General features: G+C 43.5%; 1 protein-coding gene across 1 annotated transcript in view; it reads right to left on the bottom strand.

Annotated features, from left to right (window-relative positions):
* Window positions 1–27,487, bottom strand: part of LOC143770150 (cytoplasmic phosphatidylinositol transfer protein 1-like) — a 165,638-nt gene that overhangs the window by 86,402 nt on the left and 51,749 nt on the right. The window contains exon 2 of the mRNA XM_077259479.1: window positions 17,493–17,641. Within this exon, the coding sequence (XP_077115594.1) occupies window positions 17,493–17,641 (149 nt within the window). The remainder of the gene's footprint in view (window positions 1–17,492; window positions 17,642–27,487) is intronic.

A 27,487-nucleotide genomic window follows, 5' to 3' on the forward strand; every position in this document is an offset into this window, starting at 1 on the left:
CAAAATAGATCGACCAGGGTAGCGTAACAGAGGCACAGCTATTGTGGGATGTCATACTGTCAATCTGACTTAGACCTTGGTGAGTAATAGGGTCTCATTGTCTCCACTGTTATAATTGCCACATTAATTCCATAGCACTTCACAGTCAATGGCATCGCTGTCCCCAATGGGGCTCACAATTTAAGCTCCCTATCAGTAGGTCTTCTGAGTTTGGGAGGAAATCAGGGAACACAGAGGTAACTCACACAAACACGGGAATGAAATATGTAAGAGGAAGTGATGGTACCCCTGAAGAGCCCCTGCATGGGGTGGCGTTAGTGAGGAAATACTGGCATCTACAAGTTGGTCAAAATCAAGTTTAACCAATTGGCACCAATGTAGTTGCAAGCAAGTTTTTGTGCTGGACCTGGTCATGTGCCTTGCATGACAGAGATCCTGATTATCAGAGCCCTGAGCACCAAATGACAGGAGGATTTGGTGCCAAGGAGAAGACCAGGGCAAACATGGGTCAGAGAAGTTGCTGAGGCTAGCCCATGCTGGCCACAGTGTAAAGCAGATGCCACCAAGGTGCTGGACATCGCCAGACAAGGTCCAGATGACATCCGGTGAGACTCAGAGACCAGATTAGGCCAATTCAGACTGCGTTGGTCAAGACCAGAAACATTGCCCTATGCCAATCAAGTCCCAGAGGCCAGACAACACCCATCAAATGTCGGGACCCATTCCTTTCTTGCCTAGGAGACACCTGAAGACGGACAAGCACCAAAGATTTGTGAGCAGACGATGATCAGAGGAGCATGGCTGCTGTTACAGAGGAACGATACGAGTGAGCAGGGCCGTCACTTCCAGATACAAGGAACGGTACCGGGTTAGTCTGGGTTAGGACAACAGGTGGGGAGGGGGCCGGATGGATGAGAACACTAACATAATAGAACAAGAAGCTTTCCCTGTTTTTACAATTGTATTGTTGTGTGGTCCATTGTTGTTGTGCATTATTTTACATCATTAATTGCTCCTTAATTACTGTAAATCCCCAATGCATTTGAAAGAATCAAATTGTTCATTGACTGGTTTGGTGCCTCGTGCCTCTTGTGAGTTACATTCGGTCCCCTGCATTGCACATACAAACTCCTTACAGATGTTGTCCTTGGTGGTATATGAACTCAGGATCCCAGCACGGTAAAGCATCCAAATATGACTTATTTGTAGAAACTGTCCCTCTGTAGTCACTGATGGTGATTGCTGTCTATATCTACCCAGTTAAGACAGCCATAGTCTCTATTATTAAATGCAGGCCCTGTGATCACATAACTAGATATACTCTAGCAGACAGGGATAAACCAAGCCTATGCATTGGCTGCGTCTTGGTGTGCTGGAGGAGACAATGTAGACAGAGCGAGAAAGTCTGTTGGAGAAGCAGTGACCTGAAAAGAATTCTCTGTGCCTGCCAGCATTAATCGCTGCAGAGGCAGCACTCCTGTGTATCAATCTGTGTGCTCACATCTCCAATGTATCCTGAACTAAGTGGCTGCGGGCCAAAGTACTTACACGGACGGTGAGTGGAAGCCTCATCACCTGGGTCAGATACTATGACAGACTACTCCCACCCTGCACCGTGCCTAGTAACTGTAAGCTGCCTTGAACTTGCCAGTAGCCAAAACAGCAATACAGTTGATGTATTGGGCACAGTGGCCCGTAGCCAAGGCACAAGGTGCATCTGTCCTGGATTAGACGCAACGAGGAGTATTTGTGATAGCTGATGAGTGTGCAAAAAAAGTATTGACCCTGGTATTCGATGGGGAGGTTTTCAACCCTTTTCTATAGCCTGTACTTCTTATTGGGCAACTGGAGTCAGCAGTCTATGACTACGAATTGTGTGGGGCAGCACGGTGGCTCAGTGGTTAGCACTGTAGTCTTTAAGCGCTGGGGTCCTGGGATGAAATTCCACCAAGGACAACATCTGCAAGGAGTTTGTATGTTCTCCTTGTGTTTTCGTGGGTTTCCTCATATTTCCTCCCACACTCCAATAACATACCGATAGGGAATCTAGATTGTGAGCCCCTGTGAGGACAGTGATAATGATGTCTGTAAACCGCGGCTATATATGTGAGTAACATAAATTAATAGTATTATGTAGTATTATGTACATGGAGAATGCCATGAGGTTGAAAGAGCATGAAGTTAGAGAGGTGCAGACTGGTTGGAGTCAGAGAATGTGGTTTTGTCACGTTCTCAAGTACATCCCAATAACAAGCACGTATTTTGTTATTTCTGCTGATACCGAGGTCCCTTTGTGTACAGAGAACCTTGGAAATTAGCATTTGAAGGAATTAATTAATCTGGCATGCTAAATAACCGGACTAGGTGAGCTTGACATTTTCTAAAAAGGTTCACTTTCCAAAAAAGAGTTTAAGAGTTAAAATTGAAAATACAAAACTACAATATTATGATTACCCCTTAAGGCATACATGATATTTTACATGTGAATTTTGGAAATGGGCAGTTTATAGTTTCAGAAATAAGGATTTGGTGTACTCAATATGCTAACTTTCATGATTTTTACTAAGGGGGAGTTGCTCGCGGAACAATACTACAGAGCAGCATAAGGACGCGTCCCCAGAGAATCCCATGAGCCACACCCACTTAGTAAGGATTAGACAAACTACCTTATTGGACATACTAAATATGAAGGCCCAGATCTCTAGAACCACATGGTAGATTTAAAAAATAAATAATAATGTAATACTAAGGAAAGCAGGGAGAAAAGGATAAAAGCTAAAACTGGAGACTTTGAACCTAGTTTGAGGTCCTCTTTAAGGGCTGGATAGCTGGGTGCAAGTAGATAATAAATTGTGTGATAAAGTACAATTACAGCAGTTAGCTCTCTAGACTATGACCAATTCTTATAATTCTTTCCCTTCTAATATGGACACTGCTTTCTGCCATGTAAAGACGGTGACATGCATTCATATTGTAATCTGTGAATGATTCACCGGGGCCAGCGCTCATGCATGTCACTAGCTCCATGGTAGCTGGGAAAATGAATTCTGTATATATATTCTTTGCTACTTTTAGAAGATTTTCAGCCCATCCTCCCCTACTTTCATACAAAGAAAGTGAATCAGAGTCTTTGCAGTTTGCAATTGACATCTCCGGCTCGGTGCAGTCACGACGAGTTCCTTTCAGCTATTCTGGAACAAACTGTGAGGTGTTGGAGAGATGTAATATGCTTAATGCTCTCCTGCTGTTACCCTGCTTTACTCTTGCTGCTCTTCTCTTAATACTTTATAGATTTTCTATAAAAAGTATAATTTAAATACGGTCAAAATGTCAACCGGGGATGTGGTTCTGTTAATGCCTGATGCCGGGCTGTGTGTTCTACCTGGTAGGAATGTCACTGCCTCTCACAAGTCCCAAAATACTGGTGAAGCTGATAGCTAATTGCCAATGTTCGTAGAGTTAAAGATTTCCCTTTTCATCATTTTTACTTCTATGACCCCTCTTAGTGGTGATGCTAATATCTGCTCTGGTGGGACTCTACTGCAGAGGCTCTGCTGCTTCCAAGGTAACAGGGTATAAAGCTATTGGTATTGGTAGAGGATGACTATGTAGAGGACTGTCTGTAGAAAAAGTGATAGCATTGTCGTTCACCAGCATTTAGCTGATTCGGTGTGTAATGCAGGTGTCTGGATGCAACACACAGGCACGAGGCGGAAACAGTCAGGGCTGATTATAGCTCTATATACAGTGATTTGAAGTAACTCTAAACAATTAGTGTTAGTAACTAGGCAGCCTAACATTCAAACAAAGGTAACAATAAACTTGGAAAAGCAAAGGGAGTCTTTTATTATCTAACGCCAATGTTCTGTTTACAGTGGTGGTGTGCTCAGTCGTGGGAGCCACTATGTAAGTTATCTCGCTGCAATTCTGGCCCTAGTGGTGGTCACCGGGTTTTTCCACTAGGCCACAAGTCTCTCTCTGATGTTGTCTATCAAAGCCTATTGAGCTTCCAACGCATCAACCGGCCCCATCCCAACCTGAGACCCTAAACCCAGCTGACCCCGGTACTGTAGAGGATAGCTGGAAGTGATGGCCCTGCTCACATGCACTGTCCTTCTGCAATTGTGAGCCAATCTAGCCTGTTGCAGTTTCCTCACGGATCTTCATGGCTTGATCTCAGGATTGGACAGGAGTGGACCAGGCTCCTGATGGGCAACGTCCGGTCTCTTGGGTTTTACTGAAATGGAGCATGAATCCCGGTCCCAATTAGCGTAGGCGGAACTTGGAGTCCTCCTATGCAGAATCCATACCTTGTCAGGCAATGGCTGACACTTTGCTGTCATAGACTTCCAGCTGAGGACTGTTACAATTGCTTCAGTGACATTCCTGGAGCACGTCTGTTCTACTCTCCTTTCTGGTGCCAAACCTGCCTGCGGTTTGGCGCCCAGGGCTTTTATATCCAGGAAGTCTTTCCTGTGGATCACCTGATCAGGTCCAGCACCCAAGGTAATTCCCCCCGCAAATTGTCCAGCACCATTTGGTTCCGCTTGATTTCGCCTGGCCAACAAATGGCAGTCTCTCCTCATAATGGCACATCCTGCAAAGGCTCTTCAGGGATTTCACTGTTCTTAGTACAGGTGCTTTGCCATACACTTTGAACATCAGGTGGCACCAAACTATGCAAGTAAATGTCATCTATAGAGATGGGCGTATTTATTGCTGGTGCTCTGGTCTATTGGCCAGGTCATTAGTCTCTGGCCACTGGACAAAAGGCTAGTGAATCTCTTAACTTCCAGGATCTCCAACATGGTTTTGATTAGACAGTATGTCAAACAGATGAAGATGATGTTGCGCTGGGTATCCTGGCAGATAAGAGATTTGCAAGCCACCAGTTCAACTGCCGGATATTACTGGCCTGTATGATGGACCACAGTCCTGGAAATTGGTCCTATCAGCACTAATCATCATAACTCTTCATTGAATCTCTTTTTTTTCCAACAGCATGTAAATTGAAAGCATCAATCATATTTTCTGAACTCGTAATTCATATTAAATAGTAGGAAAAAGCCTTACAATGGGAAGGGTAAAAGAAAAAGTATGGTAGTGCTTGCAGTGTCAGGGTCAAGTCCATCAGCCCCATAAAGCTCCAAAAACACAGAAAGGACCACAGCACTTCAATGAATATGTGCCATCACAAGGATATCTAATTTATTAAGCAAACATCATAAAGGTTAACAACATTTCAAATCATATCTGAGTCTTTATAGAGTGGGTGGGAAGATGTTCACCTTATCTCCACCTGCAGAGTCAGCACCAGCGTGTGCTGACAGGACCTGTGGGATGTCACAGTCATGTAATCAGTCACATGGTCTGCGTTTGAATAGCTGGACTTAAGAAGCAGTCTGTATATTGTGGATTGAAGAGGAAAGACTCCAAACTGTGGCTCCAGGTGGAGCTGAAGACACATGGTGGTCTGAAAGAGGGAATCTCACAGACAATTGGACTTTGCTATGCATTATGATTTTGTTTTGCCGTTATGCCAGAAAGGCCATGTTCACTTTGTTGACCCCTGCTATGGTTTATGCTGTTCCATGATTTACCACAAGAGGCATTCCTGTGTCTACCTTTGGAAGCAGTTGAGTGAGTCAACCCCTCACAATATACACAATACTTGTTCCATAATAGATCACTTCTAAATTTCAAGTGAAATTAAACATCACTTGTCAAGTCTAAGGTGTCAAACATTGTCTACAAAAACCATCAGAATGCGTGTGGATGACATGGGACCTCACACCACTGATATCAAAGGCGATCATGGTGCTAAGCAAAACAGTGACGGAGGCTGGAATAGAGGTCTTTCATCTTCAATGATAAATTCCACTTTTGTTTTGAAGGCAATGATAGCTGGGAGATTATTCTGGAGACCACATGGACAATACCATGAAAAATCCTTCATGAAGGAGCATCACACTGGTCCAACTCCTGGGATTATGGTGTGGCATGTCATAAAGTAGCCAGTAACCATTCTAGTCTTAGTTCCCAGCAGACTATCAGCTCGGTGTTACATTGATTTGTTCATGGAACCAGTGGTCTGGCAATTTCTCCAAAGTGACCCAAGAGCCATTTTAGAACACAGCAGCAAAAAGACCGCATGTTGTTGATACTCTAGAGAGGCCTCTGCATTGCCTACATGTGCTACTCTGTCCTGCAGAGTCTCCAGACTACTCCCCCATTGAGCACATCTGGGATGCCATTGGTCAACAATAGCAAAGAAAGCTGCCAGCAGGAAATCTTGATGATTTGCCCAAGTGTATTCAGCACAGCAGAACATTCCTCAGACATCCATTACTAATCCCATTGATTGCAGCCAAGGATGTAAGTGTGGACATTTCTGCTTATGGCGCTAATACTCAATACTGAATAAATCTGGACGTTTTTAAAATTTTATTACAATTTTTCATTATTTGCATATCAATAACATGTTTTATCTATGCTGTGATTTCTATAATTCCACAACTTTTTCTTCTTGGTGTTACAATTTCAATATTGAGTGTGCATTTCACTGTCCAATGATATTGCTGCAGTTCTCAGAGTTGCATAGAGTTGCAATATGGTACCCACTGATGCATAAAAAATACCTCTGTATGATTCCATTTAAAAACTGAGATAAAACGAGCAGTTTGTTTATTCTATTGCATATTAATCTGCTAAATCCTTGTGGCATTCTGAATCAGAAGTCATATTATGAAGCCATATTCTTCCCTAGTATCACTGTTTCAAGAGTAATATTGTGGCAATGTATTCCCCCGTGTAGACACCATACAGTGGCACATGGAGCAACTAAGAGCATGTAATTCTGAGAAGCAGAGACTCTTGACATAATCGTAATCGCCTACTTCTGCTACAGTGTGGCTAGGTTCTTGTGGCAGCACACTTCCAGCTTTACTTGCTCTTTATTTATTTTTTCTTTTATATAAAAAGACTGGTGACAGATTTCTCATAAAATATTAACTTCTATTTACATTTGAAGAACACGTTCTGACTGTGCATCATTTCACAAATTCCAAAAAGGTAGGATTGATAAACAAACTGGTTGAGAACGTCCAAGCCAATATATACAGTCATGAGAAAAAATAAGTACCGGTATTCCAAAAGTAATTCTATGATTTTATGTATCAGGACACAATAAAAAAAATATCTGGTCCTTAGAAGGTCTTAGAATTAGGTAAATATAACAAAATATTTAGAATTGAGAATCCTCAGTGGTTGATATTACCTCAGGCTTACAAGATATTACAAACTACATTGTGTCATTATTTAACAAAAAAAGCCAAAATCCAGAGACAGTATGTGAAAAATGTAAGTATACACTTTCTGCTTCGTTAGGAATCAAGAGGTTAAGTAGAAACTTAGTGCTGCTAATAAAATACCCATGATCAATTTTTTGCTGGCAAGCTTATAAACAGTTTGCAGTCCATCATTCTACATTAAGAAGGAGTATTCATAAGCAAAACAGTCGATAGTTGACAATATTCAGAGAAATTGCAAAAAATCCAAGAACTTCAGCTCAGAGTCTAAAGTCCCCTGTCATCTTTTCATGTTTGTGTTAAAACAATTTGAAAAAGATTGAACAAGTACAGCTTGTTTGGCTGGGTTGCCAGGAGAAAGTCTTTTTTTTCTAAAAAAAGAACATGACAGCATTGCTAAAGTTTGTAAAGTACCATCTAAACAAGTCACAAGACTTCTGGAACAGTGTTCTTTGGATAGACAAGATCAAAGTTAAGATGATTGACCATAATGCCCTGCGCCATATTTAATGAAAATCAAGCACAGCATATCAGCACAAACATACCAACTGTCAAGCACAGTGGTGGAAGGTTGATAATTTGGGCTTGTTTTGTAGATACAGGACCAGGGCACCTTGAGTCGACCAGAAACTCCCGGGTATACCAAAGGATTTTAGAGTCAAATCTGAGGCCCAAACTGGATCATGCAACAGGACAATGATCACAAGCACAAAAACTAACCTACATCATAACGGCTGAAAAAGAAAGTATCGAGGTGTTGTGATGACCAGAGCTCAACTCAATTGAAATTATTTAGACCTTACGAGAGCTGCATATAAACAAATGCCAAAAATGAACTTTGAGAGGCTGTCCAATACTAGGACAACCCCTTCTCATACCCCATGCTTGGCCCCATATAATAAAAAAGCCTATACTTACCTCCCGAGCCGTCACCGTTATAGCGGTGTCGGCACTCTTGAGCGGTTGTTGTGACACGTGACTTCGGCGCCCAATCAGAGCTGGAGTCACTGTCCCATTGAACGTGAAGAGGAAGTCTGGGCTGCAGCTGATCTTTGACTCCTCTTCAAGTTCAATTTGACAGAAGGGGGGACAGTGACGCCAGTGCTAATTGGCCCTGGGGTCACGTGTTACAACAACTGCATGAGAGCCCCGGGGAGAGCGAGTGCCCACACCCTTCGGGAATGGTGCCAACATGAGAGGTGAATATAAGCTTTTTAATTTTTTCGAGGACAAGTGTGGGGTATGTCAAGGAGCTGTCCAAGTAGTGGAAGAATTCTTTACGCAACATTGTAAGGAAGAGTGGACCATAATTCCCCCATAACAATATGAGAGACTGATAAATTCATACAGAAAATGATTACTTGGTGCTGTTGCTGCTAACGGTGGTTCTACAATCTATTGATTCATGGGGTGTACTTTATTTTTCACACACCACTTCTGCAGTTTGGACCAGTTTATGTTAAATAAATACTTTGCTTAATTTGTCATGTGTTGTTGTACCGCTAATGTTATATTTAACTAATTTGAAGTACTTCTGAGAACCAGATGTTTTTTTTCTTACGTCTTGATAAGCAAAACCGTACAATTTAAAGAGGGTGTAATTAGTTTTTCTTATGACTGTAACAGTAAATCATATAAGTATTAATGAATGAGCACAGTATTTGTATGCATCTTCTAATTTTTTTTCTTAAGAAGTTTTTAAAAAATCGGTGTTTCATGTATCAGCTGTCAGCTCAGACTCTACTTTGTACCATTTGTTATCATCACCTCTATTTCCACCAGGAACAAGAATAGAACTAGAATTATAGAAGCACTCCTCTCATCAAAGTTGTTATCCTCTTAATATATTGCAGTCATCATATTATATAGTATGCAAGAAGAAAGTGAAAGCGCACTCACCGGTTTTGAATAATCAGAGCGGTTTATTCACATGAAGTCATGCGGTGCAGGGAGAGTTTGTGAATACAAAACGGATGACAGCTGTTTCGTGCTAGGTGTGCACTTCAACAGATCCAATCAAATGACCGCATGACTTCATGTGAATAAACCGCTCTGATTATTCAAAACCGGTGAGTGCGCTTTCACTTTCTTCTTGCATACCATTGTGAAATTGTTGTTTTTTCAAAAGCAGCACCAAGGCAGAATCTCTGTAGCGGTTTTTTTGTTTGTTTTTTGACAAAAGGCATAGATGGTGCGATTCATACCCCTGGAGCAGAAAGGGTCTGGCGTATAGCGGCTGTGCGATTGCATTTTTTTCTTTTTATTGTGGACATCATATTATATAGCACTGTGTGCTTACAATTGCCCATTTTGCCTTTCTACCCAGGTAATTATTCTCTTTTCTCTGCTCTATGTAGAAACAGGAAGGCTCTTCTACCTGTAAAAATCAACCCCCTTCCATAGACTTTTGCATTAACTTATGACTTGTGCAGAGAAAATTGACCTCCTGTTTCTACGAGTACATAAAGCTTAGAAGGATTCAGATTCAGATTAGCCAAATTTTACAAGATGTCACAGGCCTAATGGAAAAGAGAAGAATTAGCTGGGAAGAAGGACAAAATGAGCAATTGTAAGTAATATATTAAGAGGGGCAGCACGGTGGCGCAGTGGTTAGCACAGCAGCCTTGCAGCGCTGGAGTCCTGGGTTCAAACCCCACCAAGGACAACATCTGCAAAAGAGTTTGTATGTTCTCCCCGTGTTTGCGTGGGTTTCCTCCGGTTTCCTCCCACATTCCAAAAACATACTGATAGGGAACTTAGATTGTGAGCCCCATTGGGGACAGCAATGATAATGTGTGCAACCTGTAAAGCGCTGCGTAATATGTTAGCGCTATATAAAGATTATTATTATTAAGAGGATACAAATTTTAATGGGAGTACTTCTTTATGAAGTTCCATTGAAAGTTAAAGATGACCACTTCTTAGGTCAAAAGTGTCCAGTTTTTAGTCTTATTGTATTCTGGCTGTTCCCCTAAGTATTCCATTTTCTTTTTATCCCATCATGTGGTTCCAGAGATATTGATTTTTCTAAGCAGTGCTAATTTTTATGTTTTTTTTTAATACTAAGGGAGCATGACTCATCAGATCCTTAAAGAGGTTGTCCACTACTCAGACATCCACTTCTAAATCACCATAGTACCTCTATGTAAAATACCAGCTATACTGTCCCAGCAATGTGGGAGACTCTCTTCCCGGTGCACACACTACATTGTTAAGTGACGCTAGCCCTACAACAAATCAGCGGCTGCTTCTCTCTCATTTCCTTCGGGTGTACCTGACATCAGGAGGACGTCATAGAGGAGCAGCAGCTTTCACTCATTCTAGGTGTCAGTTTCATCCGAAGGTTGAGAAGCAGCCATTGATTTGCTGAAGGGCTCGTATGACATAGCCATCATGTGAGTACTGGGAGAAGAGGCGCCAACATCGCTGGAACAGCACTTGTATTGGAGGTGAGTATAGCTGTTATTATTTTACATGGGCGAAGTATGGTGATGTAGAAGGGGATCTCCAAGTAGTAGACAACCCCCTATACCAGAGGTGTCAAACTGCATTCCTCGAGGGCCGCCAACAGGTCATGTTTTCAGGATTTCCTTGTATTGCACAGGTGATAATTTAATCACCTGCACAGAATGATTCCAGCACCTTGTGGAATGCTAAAGAAATCCTGAAAACATGACCTGTTGGTGGCCCTCGAGGAATGCAGTTTGACACCTCTGGTTTAGAGCACCTCGAGGAATGCAGTTTGACACCTCTGCCCTATACCATGTTTCGTCCTAGTGCACACGAGGCAAAGCAGTGAGAATGTCATCTGCTGTAGCCAGTTGTCTTACAGCCAGACACTGGAAAGGAGGAGATTGGTGCCATGTAGTCCTTAAAGGAAACATTTTTAAAAATATATTTTTTATTCCAGCTGTAACCTAAAGAGATTTAAAGCACCACTCCATTATTTTTTTACTGTACCGCTGGAGTTGTGGTTGAAATGTGTGATGCTGTAAGAATCAGGCTGCACTCAGATGTCATCCGAGTGCAGTCCCATTTGAGAGAGTGGATTCAAACAGGGACAACGGAGAGTGGACCCACTGGACCGTGACGACGAACCCCTCTCAGACGAGCTGACCAGGTGGACCGCCCCCTATACAGGGAGCGTTAGGGGCAGGCCCGTGAGGGACTATCGCCACGGAAGCTGGAGGGTCGACTGAGATAAGAAGGGTACACTGCAGGAACACAGGGACCGAAGGAAACAGCGGAGGAAACAGAGGGAATGGCAAGGAACTACTGAGACGAGGGAGAAGATAGGAATGCTACAGAGACACGGAGGCAGACGAGACAATATGGAGACACAGAGGCTGACGGGAGCAAGGAAATGGTATAGGAGCCGGGCAGGTACCGAAGAGAAACAGGAACTGAAGGAACAAAGCAGGAACACAGGAAAAACAGGCAGGTACTGCAGAGGGAGGAGGAGGCCCAAGGTCAGAGAGCTAGGAAAGCACAGAGACCACAGGTGACCAGAAGCACTTGTAAACACAAATGATCATCAGGCACAGAGGAGCAGCAGGAAGCAGCTTATATACCAGCGTGAGAGCTACTTCCGGGTTACAGTCCTCCAGGATGACAGAGAGGACAGGAAGGAGTGCCAACAGAGGAATCAGATGTGCGCACGCGCAGAGCTGAATGCGCCGCGCGTGCGCACCCGGCGAGCTGCAGAAGCCGGGGGCGAGCGCTGCATGACAGTACCCCCGTCTTTACGCCCCTCCTTTTTAAGACTTGAAAGAAACCGGGACAAAATGCGAGGGGCCTGAATGTTCTCACGAGGCTCCCAGGACCTCTCCTCAGGACCAAAACCTTTCCAGTCAACCAAAAACAAAGTTCTCCCTCTAAGTTTTTTCATGGCTAAAATGTCCCTAACTTCAAAGACATCATCCTCGGAAACAGGCGAAGGAGAACAAAGGTTAGAAGAATGAAACTGATTAAAAACTACGGGTTTAAGGAGAGACACATGAAAAGAATTAGAAATACGCAGAGAGACAGGCAACTTAAGTTTGTAAGAAACGTCATTAATATGAGACAAAACTTCGAATGGACCGATATAGCGAGGACCCAGCTTATGTGAAGGAATTTTGAGACGGATAATTTTAGAAGAAACCCAAACCTTGTCCCCAGGATGGAATATAGGAGAATCGAGGCGTCTTTTGTCCGCATGTCTCTTCATCCTGACTTGAGCCAACTCAAGGGCAGACTTGGTCTCCTGCCAGACCCTGGAGAACTCTCTAGACAGAAGATCAGCCGCTGGTACAGTAGAGACAGGAGGAACCGGAAGAGGAAGACCAGGATGTTGACCGTAGATGATAAAAAATGGAGATTTGTTAGTAGCTTCGCTGGAATGGTTATTGTAAGAAAACTCAGCCCATGGCAGCAAGTCAGACCAATCATTCTGATGGGAATTGGAAAAATGACGGAGATAAGTTACCAAGGTCTGATTAGTACGTTCCACCTGGCCATTGGACTGCGGATGGAAGAAAAGTCAAGTGAAATGTTCATAGATTTGCAGAGGGATTTCCAGAAGCGGGCGGTGAATTGAACACCTCGGTCAGAAACAATATGTAAAGGAAGACCATGAAGACGAAAAATATGGTGAACAAAAATCTTTGCCAATTCGGGAGCAGAAGGCAAACCAGGTAGTGCAATGAAATGAGCCATCTTGGAGAAACGATCCATGACCACGAAGATGACGGTACAACCAGATGAAGAAGGCAGGTCAGTGATGAAGTCCATCGATAAATGTTGCCACGGAGTGGAGGGTACCGGTAAAGGATGCAAAAGCCCGGAAGGTAGTTGCCTGGGAATTTTATTCTTGGCACAGGAGGGACAAGAGGCGACAAAACTTTGGACGTCCTTGGACAACGTAGGCCACCAGTAATAGCGAGAGATCAGACGGAGGGTTTTTTTGAGACCAACATGTCCAGCTAATTTGGAGGCATGACCCCAAAGTAAGACGCGTTCTCTGTTCTCTTCAGCAACTAAGGTCTTACCCGGAGGCAACGAGGAAAGAGAGAGAGGAGCAACTGTGATGACTCTTGCAGGATCGATGATGTGCGCAGGTTCTTCCTCCATATCCACCGCCTGGAATGACCTAGACAGAGCGTCGGCTCTGGAGTTTTTATCTCCTGGCAGGAAACGAAGTTCGAAGTCAAACCTGGCGAAAAACAAGGCCCACCTGGCCTGCCGAGGATTTAGTCTTTGCGCAGAGCGGATATATGCCAGATTCTTGTGATCTGTGTAAATTACAAAACGATGTAAAGCCCCCTCCAAGAGGTACCGCCACTCCTCCAATGCCAACCTGATTGCCAAAAGTTCTTTATCACCGATAGAATAATTCTTTTCAGAGGAGGAGAAGATCTTAGAGAAAAAACCACAGGGCACAAGACGACCAGAAGAGGATTTCTGCGAGAGCACAGCTCCAGCTCCAATTGCAGAAGCATCTACTTCAAGGATGAAGGGTTTATTGGCCACAGGACGATGAAGAATAGGAGCGGAGGCGAAGGCCTGCTTGATGGACCGGAAAGCCTCTTCGGCCTCAGACGACCATAGATGAGGATTGGCACCCTTCCGAATCATGGAGGAGATTGGAGCAGAAAGAGAGGAAAAGTGAGGGATAAACTGCCGATAGTAGTTAGCAAATCCAAGAAATCGCTGAATTGCTTTCACTCCAAGAGGACGTGGCCAGTTGAGCACGGCAGAAACTTTTCCTGGATCCATACACAAACCAGCGTCGGAAATGATGAAACCCAAGAAGGGAAGAGATGACTGTTCGAAGACACATTTTTCCAGTTTTGCGTACAGCCGATTCTCTCTCAAACGCTGAAGTACTTGCCGTACATCTCTTCTGTGAGTAGACAGATCTGGAGAGAACACAAGGATATCGTCCAAGTACACTACAACACAGGTGTAAAGTAGATCCCGAAAAACATCATTTACAAACTCCTGGAAGACTGCGGGTGCGTTGCATAAACCGAATGGCATAACCAAATATTCATAATGACCATCTCTGGTATTAAACGCAGTCTTCCACTCGTCACCGGAACGGATACGGACCAAATTATAAGCTCCTCTGAGATCCAATTTGGTAAAGATTCATGCTCCACGTAGACGATCAAAGAGTTCTGGTATGAGAGGAAGTGGGTACTTGTTCTTGATCGTGATAGTGTTGAGACCCCGATAGTCTATACATGGGCGAAGAGAACCGTCCTTCTTCTTGACGAAGAAGAACCCAGCTCCTGCAGGTGAGGAGGACTTTCGAATGAAGCCTCTGGCCAGATTCTCTTGGATATATTCGGACATGGCTTGAGTTTCGGTAGGAGACAATGGGTAAATACGTCCTCGAGGTGGAGTAGAACCAGGAACAAGGTCTATCGGGCAGTCATAAGAGCGGTGCGGCGGCAAGATCTCCGCCTCCTTCTTGTCAAAGACATCTGAGAAGGCGCAATAGGCTGGAGGAATTCCCGTGGATTCCGAAGCAGACCGAAAGGAGGACGCAGGCTTGACAGGAAGCAGGCACCTGTTCAGACAAGACTGTCCCCACCGTAGAACATCTCCAGTGCGCTAGTCCAGAGTGGGTTCGTGATCTCTCAGCCAAGGAAGACCCAAAAGGAAAGAATGAGACAATGAAGGTAAAACATAAAAGGCCAGTTTCTCACGATGAAGAGCTCCAATCTGAAGTTCAACTTCCTCCGTAACTAAGTTGACGGTCTCCCGCAAAGGCTGACCATCGACGGAAGCTATTTGTCTAGGAGTCTCCAAGGGTCTAACAGGTATCCCAAGCCTGTTAACAACCTCGAGCTGAACAAAGTTCCCAGCCGCTCCTGAATCAACATAAGCCTCCAGAGAAAAGTGACGGGAACCTAAATGTAGAATAACAGACAAAACCAGAGGTGGAGAGGAGTCATAACCACCTAGGAAGGCCTCTCTTACCTGTCCTAGGCGGAGGCGTTTCCCGACCTCTGAGGACAGGCGCGTAAGAGATGAGAGGCACTACCGCAGTAAAAACAGAGACCTTGTGCGAGTCTCTCCTTGCGGCGCTGCTCGGAAGACTCAAAGCGATCGACCTGCATGGGTTCAGGAGAAGATGAAGAAACCACCGGGGCTGTTTGAGAAAAAGAAGTCCCTCGAGCAATAGTGGTCTGGCGAAGAGGTCTCTTTTCTCTGGCAAGCTCGCGAGAGCGCTCCTGAAAGCGCAAATCAATGCGTATGGCCAAGGAGATAAGATCATCCAAAGAGGTGGGAGTGTCCCGTCCTGCCAGCTCATCCTTAATCCGTGAAGACAAACCACGCCAAAACGCTCCAACCAAAGCCTCATTATTCCACCCAAGGTCTGAAGACAGAGTCCGGAAACGGATGGCGTACTGAGCTACAGAGAGAGTGGCCTGGCTAAGGTTAAAGAGGGACTCTGTGGTAGAGACCAGACATCCAGGTTCATCAAAAACCTTGCGGAAGGTATCCAGGAATGGATTAAGTTGGGAGACCAAAGGATCATTACGCTCCCAGAGGGGATTAACCCACGCCAAAGCCTCACCCTCCAAATGGGATACTATAAAAACAACCTTAGCTCGATCGGTGGGATAAAGTAGCGGAGACAATTCAAAATGCAACTGGCATTGAATAAGAAAGCCGCGGCACGCTTTAGGATCCCCACCATACCGAGGAGGTCTAGCAAGTCGGGGCGAGGGTTGTGGCGCAGAGACAGGAGTGGAGACAGAGGCCACATTCTGGAGGGCGAGAAGCCGATCATTAATAGAGGCCAAAAAATTCGAAATATGGGACTGAGTGTCCCATTGTAGACCTAGCTCCAGCTGAAGGGCAACCAACTGCGGAGCAATACCAGGATCAGAAGGCTGTAAAGCCGCTAGGCGAGACTCCATATTTTTTTAAAACGACATGATCCTAGTCTGGTTTTCACGCAAAAAGAGTAAGTCTTTTTGAGTAGCGGAAGCTCCAGCGGGGTCCATGGCCTGATGATACTGTGATGCTGTAAGAATCAGGCTGCACTCAGATGTCATCCGAGTGCAGTCCCATTTGAGAGAGTGGATTCAAACAGGGACAACGGAGAGTGGACCCACTGGACCGTGACGACGAACCCCTCTCAGACGAGCTGACCAGGTGGACCGCCCCCTATACAGGGAGCGTTAGGGGCAGGCCCGTGAGGGACTATCGCCACGGAAGCTGGAGGGTCGACTGAGATAAGAAGGTTACACTGCAGGAACACAGGGACCGAAGGAAACAGCGGAGGAAACAGAGGGAATGGCAAGGAACTACTGAGACGAGGGAGAAGATAGGAATGCTACAGAGACACGGAGGCTGACGAGACAATATGGAGACACAGAGGCTGACGGGAGCAAGGAAATGGTATAGGAGCCGGGCAGGTACCGAAGAGAAACAGGAACTGAAGGAACAAAGCAGGAACACAGGAAAAACAGGCAGGTACTGCAGAGGGAGGAGGAGGCCCAAGGTCAGAGAGCTAGGAAAGCACAGAGACCACAGGTGACCAGAAGCACTTGTAAACACAAATGATCATCAGGCACAGAGGAGCAGCAGGAAGCAGCTTATATACCAGCGTGAGAGCTACTTCCGGGTTACAGTCCTCCAGGATGACAGAGAGGACAGGAAGGAGTGCCAACAGAGGAATCAGATGTGCGCACGCGCAGAGCTGAATGCGCCGCACGTGCGCACCCGGCGAGCTGCAGAAGCCGGGGGCGAGCGCTGCAAATGTAATTCCCCTGCCGTTTATCTCATACTCACCTGCCGCCACATGCATCCTTTTCCAGCGTTGTTCCCATCGGTCTCCAGAGAAAAGGGACCTGATAGCAGCTCCAGTGTTTCATGGAGTGGCGCGGGGGTCATGTTTCAATACAAATCTATGGAAGACTTGTTCTGGCTCTTGTAGACTTGCACTGAGCTCTTGTGATGTAACTTTGACTTCCTGTCAATCAAAAGTTATGGGCACAAGATGGTGCTGCAGAATCGGAGCAGCATTGGTAAAATGTGAAGCCACCGGAAGGTATTAAAATGGGGGCAGGGACTTACATTTAATGAGCCACTCCAGCACTGGAAAAAAATGTGCTGAAGTCATTGACACAGTTTTATTTTTTCAGTAGTGTCTATGTGTTTTATGCCCTTTATGTAATGACACACCTGTTTAGGTAGACCCTCTTCTCCGTGTATTGTCCTTTGCCATGGTTGGGATTGTCATAAGGTTCGTTGATGATCACTTCCACCCCTTCTCCGTCTGAACTTTGTTCATGGCTGTGTTTGCTGATCATGTACAGCTGTCCAATCCTGTACTACAAAGACAAGAGACAGGTCACAATGGAAGCTAGTCATAGCGCAACCAGATTTATAGGTTTCAGCAGTTCTTGACCTGATTTGGCATGCATTAGTGGAAATATTTCCATTTTTATCCTTATTTTAAATTACATACGTAATCTGAAGTCAACGCCGAGCTGCATGTTATAACAGGTGGGAATCTAGGACATGCTAACTTGTTAGACAGCGCATTGCTCATAGGCAGAGAATCACGGGCAGAGGAAAGCGTGGGAAGTACTGACATCGCTCTCGTGTCCAGACAAGCAGCATTAGTTCCCACTGACTTCAGTATTGCTAGAAAAGTCAAGCCTGGTGGAAAAACAATGGAGCGGGAGAACTAGTTACAGGGTTTCCCTACCATATAATTACGCTTTTTTTTCATGAATATACTGAAATAATCTAAAGCTACAGAACTGCAGGAAAATCACAGCTTCCTCGCCCACCGCTGCTCTTTCTTTTAAAAGAAAGGTTCATTTTCTGCATCGTTAATAACCTTTACCCGTATAGGAAAGGTTCGGAGCACAGAATACATCGAAATGAGGAATACTCACTCACTGAACATAAAATTAAAACTATAAAAAAAAAGGGTCACAAAGGCATCAAAACATAAATTACTGGTCTATACTGAACATAAAATGACTGAAAAATAATTGTTACTTCCATATATGTGAACATTTCTAGGACGCTTATTATTTTACATTGATTCTATACCTCAAAATTGTAACCCAGAAAATAAAAAAAAATAAAAAAATATTACAGCAAACATGGTAAAATGTGTGCCAATATCATAAGCCATGTCCAGGCTCAGACTGGCCCACTGGAGAATAGGAAAATTCTCTGGTGGGCCCCAGTGCACCATTCTCTTATATGAGCAGTACTTGGCACATTACACTTGATTCATATTTATAGACAAAGTAAAGATTGCTCAACAACAGTGTTGGTAGCATTGTCAGTGTATAGAGAATAATACATTGGTGTGCAGGACACATGGCAAGAGATACATGAGTAGATAGTGACCAGTGTCCGTCACACTAGCAACTAGTATTCACAGTATTGAGTAAATTTCCAATACCCTCAATAAGCACGAAGTGGCTATGTGTCAACGAATCCAGCCTGCATTGTGGCAAAGCCATATGGCCTTTAGTCTAGGCATGGAAAACATGAAACATGGAACAATAAATTACAATGGTACTGTACCTTATAGAGACACCACAGAGGGAGATCAAAAACATGTACATCCGCCCCGACGTGCGTTTTGAACCTGCATTCGTCAGACAGGCAGCATCTTATTCATTTAACAATCTGCCCATTTCATTGTTATATAAATGTGTGATTAGGGATAATGTCAAATTTGCATGTAGCTGAACAGTGGGGCAATGAAGTTGGTTACTGGTGGGCCCTTGACACCCCAGTAGCAGCCAGCTGTCCTCAAACTTGGGCTGTCTCAATGATACATGCTTGTAGATTACATGGTAAGAGTGGATGAGCACATCATGGGTTAAAGCCTGTGGAAGTAGTGACTGTTCTCTGCTCCATTGTGTCATGCTACTTATACAATGTGCCTCGTCTTGTCTGTTGGTTTCTCCTGACTAATCTGCTTTTTTCGTAGCACCTTTTGGATTGAGAACAATGTAGTTAGTAATAATTCATCCATGAACCTGCATGACATTGCTGGACATGTCTTATTAGCCCAAGCCCGTCTACATTTGTGACTTTTGCCATCAGACCTTGAAGCACTTGTCGGCGAGCTGTTTTGATACGCTACAGAGAATCTATGCATGATTTCACATGCCTATAGAAGAAGGCACTTTTGTTATACACTTGCAAATTCACAATGTGTCACATATCCTTTATTTACTTGGCAAAAAAAACAGGTTATGGAGACGATCAGACTGAGGTTTTACATGAGAAAATAACTATGGAGATACTTTTATAGATAGGAAATCCAGTACTCTTCTCACTTTCTAGCCAAAGCCAAAGGTCATGCCCTTTTATAGCTGTCGAGCATCAAATGAATGGAAGCTCCTTGACATCCTAATTTCAGTGATGTGTCACTTACTTTACAGGGTGCAGTAGTTATCGTGGAGTCGCAGTTCTCTCTGCTGTAGATCTGGCAGAGCTACAGCTCTCTATGTATGTTGTGCAGTGACAGAAAACTGCCAAATTTGTCCTGGAGGCGGGGTTGGACTAAGAAGCACTAGGCATCTAGTCCTGTAGTGATAATCTCCTGCTGATAAAACACTGATTGTATTGAAACAGCAAACCACAGCCCAGAAAGAAACACATCACTTAAATCAGGCTCTCTTTCACACATTATGGTGCTCTCAGATTTCATAGCAAAAACCTGCTGACAGATTCACTTTAAATAATAACCATTACTTGAATTTTTTTCATACCTTAATAGTATACATAAATATAAGAAACATTGCAATACATCTGATCAGAGGAACTTCCCAAATGTGACTGTTACACGCTTGTTTTCAGGGCAGTTGGGGCATGGAGTACTTGTGAGTCGCGGCGAAGCACATATTTGGAAAAAAGTTGATGATGTTGCCAATTCAAATTTGTAAAAAATTAGCTGATCTCTATTATTTATGCTTGTAAAATATGCATTAATTTGGGCAATAGAACAATGAGTGTTTACATAGGAAGTGGCCAGAAAATCCCTAATGAAGAAAGAAAAAAAAGCTGCATGTTTGTTATGTAATAATAAGTCGCACATTTCTGGCAATAATTTGTTGAAAACCTTCCCAGATATATGAATGATTTATCAACAAGTCCTGGAGACAAGGGAGCATATTTCTGATCAGGTTATTCTTTAATTGGCATCTACAGTGAATATCTGTCTACATGCGCTTCTACTAGTAGCACAGTTGGGATTTGTAATGTAACCATGCCGCTGGTTCGAACAACCAATGCTAGGACTGGCCCATAGGGTAACAGGGGAACTTTCCCATGGGCCACTCTGCAGATCTTGGCCCCTACCCCCGCTGTATGGCCAGTATTGGCATTATTATTATTATTATTATTTATTTATATAGCACCATTAATTCCATGGTGCTGTACATGAGAAAAGGGGTTACGTACAAGGTTATAGATATCGTTTACAGTAAACAAATTTCCAATGACCGACCGGTACAGAGGGGAGAGGACCCTGTCCTTGCGGACTTACATTCTACGGGATAATGGGGAAGAGACAGAAGGTCGGGGGTGCAGCAGCTCTGGTGGTGGTGAGACGGCAGCTCTGGTGGTAGTGACGCGGCAGTTCTGGTGGTGGTGACGTGGCAGCTCGGGTGGTTGGTGACACGGCAGCTCTGGCGGTGGTGACACGGCAGCCAGGTTGGTGGTGACGCGGCAACTCGGGTGGTTGGTGAGGCGGCAGCTCGGGTGGTTGGTGAGGCGGCAGAATGGTTATTGCATGCTGTAGGCTTTCCTGAAGAGATGGGTTTTCAGGTTCCTTCTGAAGGATCCGAGGGTGGTTGATAATCGGACGTGTTGAGGCTTGGAATACCAGAGGATGGGGGATATTAGGGAGAAGACTTGGATGCAGTTGTGTGAGGAACGAATAAGTGTGGAGGAGAGTAGAAGGTGTTGGGAGAGAGTTACCCCGAGGCAGTGGATTTCAGGGGCGGAAGAGAGCGTGATGCTGTTTACCGTAATAGATAGATCAGGTAGGGGGGATACGCGAGATGGGGGAATTATGATGAGTTCACTTGATTCACTCTGTACAGAAAAAAAGTAGCATCTCATCATTCATTAACCAAACTACACAGTTTTTTATTATATAGAGATGTAGGTAGATTTGTGAATGAGGGTAGTGTAATATTTGTATGCAGGTGAAAAGTGGGCCCCCAAAGTCAATAATACTGGTGGGCCCTTGGCAACCCAGTCTGACTCTGAGTGCACTCCTGCAGACACAAACTTGCAAAACCTCAATTTTGAAATGAATTTCATATACAATAAAGGTAGTGGAGGCTTCCATGCTTAAGCCTCCAGAAGAATGGATAGGTCACTTCTTTTAGCCGTTTCTCAGATTTGGAAGCCTAAAGTGGTTAAAAAAAAGTGACAAAAGTTGTTTTTCCATCGCTGTGAATATGTTGGCCTTTTAAGCACATTTTCAAGTGGGTTCTAGTAAGAATCCCTTGGTGACTTTTTTTTAGATATTTTTTTCATCAGCTTCACTATATAACTTAAAAAAGCATTAAAAAATATCAACAATAAAAACAGGCCGCCTAAAAAACTTGTGTAACAATGATGTTTTTTTTATAAGAAAAATAAAAGACATCAGGCAAACTAACAGGTCAAACAAATTCTTATCCACTCTTGCTGACAACTTTATCTTCCAAAAGGTAGGGGAGAAAACAAGGGGATCTGCTACCTTCGATCTAATCCTTATAAACAGGGAGGAAATGGTTGAGGAGGTAAGAGTGGTAAAAGTGGCTGGGACCCTAGGAGGTAGTGACCATGGTATTTTAGAATTTTGGATAACTAGAGGAGGAGACCTGTGAAGACTCAGACTTCAAGGTTAGATTTCAGAAAGACAGATTTTAAGGGACTCAGAAGGATAATCAGAGGGATCCAATGGCTGGATATCCTTAAGGACAAAAATGTCCAGGAAGGTTGGGAAATCTTGAAAAATGAGATTCTCAAAGCATAATCGTTAACAATTCCAAAAAGAGGGAAGAATACAAAGCATTTAAGGAAACCAGGATGGATGAACACAGAACTTAAACACATGCTAAAAAAGAAGAAATAAATGTTTATCAAATGGAAAGAGGGAGGCATATCCAAAGAAGAATATAATGCTGTCTGCAGAACCTGCAAGGCATGAATCAGATTATCTAAAGCTGACAATGAATTAGGGCTTGCAAGAGACGTCAAAAGCAGTAAAAAATGATTTTGGGGATATGTCAAAAGTAAAAGAAAAGTCAAAGATGCTATAGGATTTTTACAGGATGAAAATGATGAAATGGTAAGAAAGGATGTTAAGAAGGCCAAACTTTTACATTCTTATTTTGCATCTGTTTTCTCTCAGAAAGGAAATGTAATATCAACTGATCTTCACTGTCCTATTAAAGAAGTAGATGAATCCAGGATATCTATAAACAGAAAGATAATGAGGAAACACTTAGCTAACATAAATGAATTCAAGTCTCCTGGTCCAGATGAATTACACCCCAGAGTACTGAAGAAGATAGCAGAAGAATTTTTTGAACCGCTCCCCATAATCTTTGAAAATTCTTGGAGAACAGGAGAAGTCCCAGAAGACTGGAGAAGAACAAATATTGTTCCTATCTTCAAAAAGAGGAAGAAGGTGGACCCAGGGAACTATAGGCCAGTGAGTCTCACTTCCATACCAGGAAAGATCTTTCAACAAATTATTAAACAACATGTATGTAAGTACCTGGATAAGAATGAAGTGATTAACCAGAGTCAGCATGGGTTTGTAACCAATAAGTCATGTCAGACTAACTTAATTTCCTTCTATGACAGGATCACTTACTGGGTGTATCAGGAAAATGCTGTAGATATAGTATATCTGGACTTCAGCAAAGCATTTGACAAAGTATCTCACTCCATCCTTATTGAAAAAATGACTAAGTATGAATGGACAAGGCAACTGTTAGGTTCATAACTGGCTTAGTGATCGGACCCAAAGAGTGGCCATAAATGGCTGCACATCCAGTTGGAAGAATGCTCAAGTGGGGTACCACAGGGTTCTGTCCTGGGCCCTGTATTGTTCAACAGCTTTATCAATGATTTAGATGAAGAAATTGAGGGTACACTAATTAAATTTGCTGATGACACAAGCTAGGAGGGATAGCTAATACTAGAGAAGAGAGAGAGAGGATTCAAAAAGATATAAATAAACTGGAGCAGTGGGCAGCAACTAACAGAATGGTTTTTAACAAGGAAAAATGCAAAGTACTACATCTGGGCAATAAAAATGAAAAAAGCATATACAGAATGGGAGGAATAGGGCTAAGCAACAGCAAATTTGAAAAAGATTTGGGTATACCAATAGATCATCAACTGAACATGAGTCAACAGTGTGATGCAGCAGCAAAAAAGGCAAATGCAATTCTGGGATGTATTAACAGAAGCATACAGTCTAGATCACGCAAAGTCATTATTGCCCTCTACTCCTCTTTGGTCAGACCTCAACTGGAATACTGTGTCCAGTTTTGGGCACCACATTTTAAAAAAGACATAAAAAAACTTTCAAAGTTCAGAAAAGAGCAACCAGAATGGTGAAAGGTCTGCAAGCCATGTCCTTTGAGGAATGTTTACAGGATTTGGGAATGTTTAGCTTGCAAAAAAGAAAGACTGAAAAGAGACTTAATAGCTGTCTACAAATATCTCAAGGGCCATCACATTGTAGAAGGATCATCTTTATTCTCATTTGCACAAGGAAAGACTAGAAGCAATGGGATGAAACTGAAAGGGATGAGACACAGATTAGATATTAGAAAAAACTTTTTGTCAGTGAGGGTGAGCAATGAGTGGAACAGGCTGCCACGAGAGGTGGTGAGTTCTCCTTCCATGGAAGTCTTCAAACAGATGCTGGACAGACATCTGTCTGGGATGATTTAGTGAATCCTGCTTTGAGAGGGGGGTTGGACCTGATGATACAGGAGGTCCCTTCCAACTCTATCATTCTATGAGTCTATGAAAAAAAGCCACAAAAATATGTGTGAAGGAAGGCTTAATGAAGTTTTTTAATATAAATTATTGATTTCTGACATATTGGTTTTAATAGTATGGCACTCGAGGAGTCCAGTTGCCACAGTGGCATTGCCTCCCTCACAGGGAGTAATGTCATGCCTGAAAGCAAGGAACGGTCCCCTTACCAGATGTCAGTAGGAGAGAAGTGGAGCAGAACCTGGGGAGTGGAGCTGTGATTAAACTCGCCCCAGAGCTGAACCGGATACCGGAGTCTGTGGTTGCGTGGGTACTGAAGTCCCGGCAGCTAAATTCAGAGGGCAGAGGACTGCAGGTCTCCTGGCCCGATTTAATACCTGGTGGCACAGCAGCATACCAGAGCCTGGAGCTGACACAAAGGAGTGGCAAGTGTGATAGGCTCGACCTGCCTGCCATGCAGGCAACGGTTAGTTTTTAAAAACAGAGGGAGACAGTTAGCAGCAGGAGGGTTAGCTGTTAGGCAGCAAGGAAAAAGGGAGGACAGTGCAGAAGGAAGGCATCCGTACCTACCTGGCCAGATGTATCCAAAAATTGCTTTCAGGCTGCCTGGCTCTCCATTATGATCTGTTACAAGTACCTCGGTCTGTACTATCAAACATCAAGTAAAGGAAAAGAAAACTACAGCTCTTGTATCATTTAGTGATCTCTTGCGCCCTGAGTCCTGCACCACAAGTATACAAAGCCTGACATAAACCGGACCGGTAGCCCTGGGCCCCGCTCCACCTGTGGGGAGCAGAACCATCTCAGCTGCATCACCATTAGACCCAGTGGCCAGTGGTCTCCTATAGCAGCGTCGGCCATCCGTTGCTGAACACCACAGATGGCGTCACGTTAAATCCCATATACATATTCCCCATTTTATGGCACAGCCAGGGCCACGGAGTCGGGTCACGGCCTCGTGACTTCCCAAAAAAACTGTCTGACCCAGTTCAGAGTGCCCCACTGCCCTGTTGGGCGTGTCAATAGAGGTCAGTGAGGAGAAAACAGAACCAGTTATTGGAGCGGCCGCCTGGTGTTTGCTCCATGCTGATCACATTCGCATACCACTTACCAGGTAGATACTGTATCTACTTACCACTAGATACTGTGTCTTCAGGAATCATACAATGCATTCACAGCAGCTTTATTAAAAATATCCTGTAATTAGTGCAGTTAAGAGATTTACCAGTCATATTTTTACTAGAGAACTTCTTACAAAATACTCGTTTGAGAAGTGAAGTAAAATGTATAACATATGGCTGACGAGCTATCAGCTTTGGCTTTGATGTAGCCTTTTGCTCGCCAAAATTGAATTTTTCTGAGATACTTTTTTATAATGAGAATTAAAAATACAGACATCTGGAAAGTGAATCAGAGATATTTTTCTCCTGGGTGTACCTCCGAGTCTAGAAATATTTTCTCTACCTTTGGATTTTACATGTTTATCTTGGCTCTCTCTTCATAGGAGTTCAAAACGTCTATTTAAATGTTAAGGGTGTCATTACAGCGAGGGGATTTTTAACAAGAAGTTATAAAAATGGGTCAAAGGATTTAAAAAAATAATCACTTTTTTATGTCTATAAATAAAGTATATCCATGGTAATTTCAAGCAGGGAAGTAAGACCCTGGCCTATTTTCAGTGCAGAAAGAACAGGCAGTCCTATGCAGGTCTGGTAATAGTTACTATCTGAATATCCAGAACTATTTAAATTCATTTGCTCGTGTTCTCTGGAGTTTTTCGGTCACTTCCTTGCTAGCATAAAAGAAAAAAGAGGATTAGCTCCTTATATGCTAGGGGGCATTTAGTACTTTGTAGTACATTCCATGCCCTTCAGCACTGATGAAATTGTAGGAGTGAAGCATGTCACCATTGCTAAGGACAAATGTGACCCATCATGGGGTAATGGAGAGAAATGAGCATAGGATGATGTGAAGGAATGAAGAATTTTGGTAAAAAAAAAATAATGAATGCATATTTCCATTTATGGAGTTCTAGAATTTAGCTCCATGATTATAATGCCTTTTGGACTGCTTTATGGGCTGTTATGCCAAAAATCTAGCCCTGTACATGCAGTGATTTCTTATCTGATTTCTGATAAATGAACATTTATTGGCACAGGGACCCTACAAGGTTGGACTGAAGCATTAGGTATATAATGCACATTATTGCAGTCATATGAAGTAGTCACAATCCTATTAACTAGATATGAGCAGATCAATACGCAGGGGATCGAGTTTGAGTCTAAGTTCCTAAAATTCACAGTTTCAAGCAAATTTGAATTATTTGTATAATAAACTTGCAGGGTACCATTTTCCATATTGCTTAAGCATCAGAGAGTAGGCTTGCTTTGTGTTGCTGTGCAGATCTTCCAATACTGGCCTGTAGCTATGACACCTACCACATGGTCATACCTTGCACAGTGGTGGCCAGTACTTGGGACATCACAGATCAACAGTTCTCAGTAAAGCACAGTTTGCAGAGCGGTTTTACATCTCCAGAATCACTGGGTACCAGGGCTCTTGTAGAACGTAAGCTCTTACTGTCAGCATGGTCCTTGCTCCTGCTCTCTTTTTGAGTTTTATCTCTTATGGTCAGTGAGGTCCTCTCTCCTCTGTAGCTTGTAAGTTCTTATGGTCAGTGAGGTTTTCCCTCCCGAAGCGTGTAAGCTCTTATGGTAAGTGAAGTCTTCCCTCCTGTAGAGTGTAAGCTTTTATAGTTAGCAGGATCAGCTCTCTCCTGTAGAGTGTAAGCTCTTACGGTCAGTGAGGTCTTCCCACCTGTAGAGTGTAAGCTCTTATGGTCAGTGAGGTCTTCCCTCCTGTAGAGTGTAAGCTCTTATAGTTAGCAGGATCATCTCTCTCCTGTAGAGTGTATGCTCTTACGGTCAGTGAGGTCTTCCCACCTGTAGAGTGTAAGCTCTTATGGTCAGTGAGGTCTTCCCTCCTGTAGAGTGTAAGCTCTTATAGTTAGCAGGATCATCTCTCTCCTGTAGAGTGTATGCTCTTACGGTCAGTGAGGTCTTCCCACCTGTAGAGTATAAGCTCTTAAGGTCAGTGAGGTCTTCCCTCTTGTAGAGTGTAAGATGTTATGGTTGGCAGGATGCTCTCTCTCTCCAATAGACTTTAAGCAAGGTCCTCTTCTT

This window comes from Ranitomeya variabilis, chromosome 4, assembly GCF_051348905.1.
Source record: "Ranitomeya variabilis isolate aRanVar5 chromosome 4, aRanVar5.hap1, whole genome shotgun sequence".
Taxonomy (NCBI): domain Eukaryota; kingdom Metazoa; phylum Chordata; class Amphibia; order Anura; family Dendrobatidae; genus Ranitomeya; species Ranitomeya variabilis.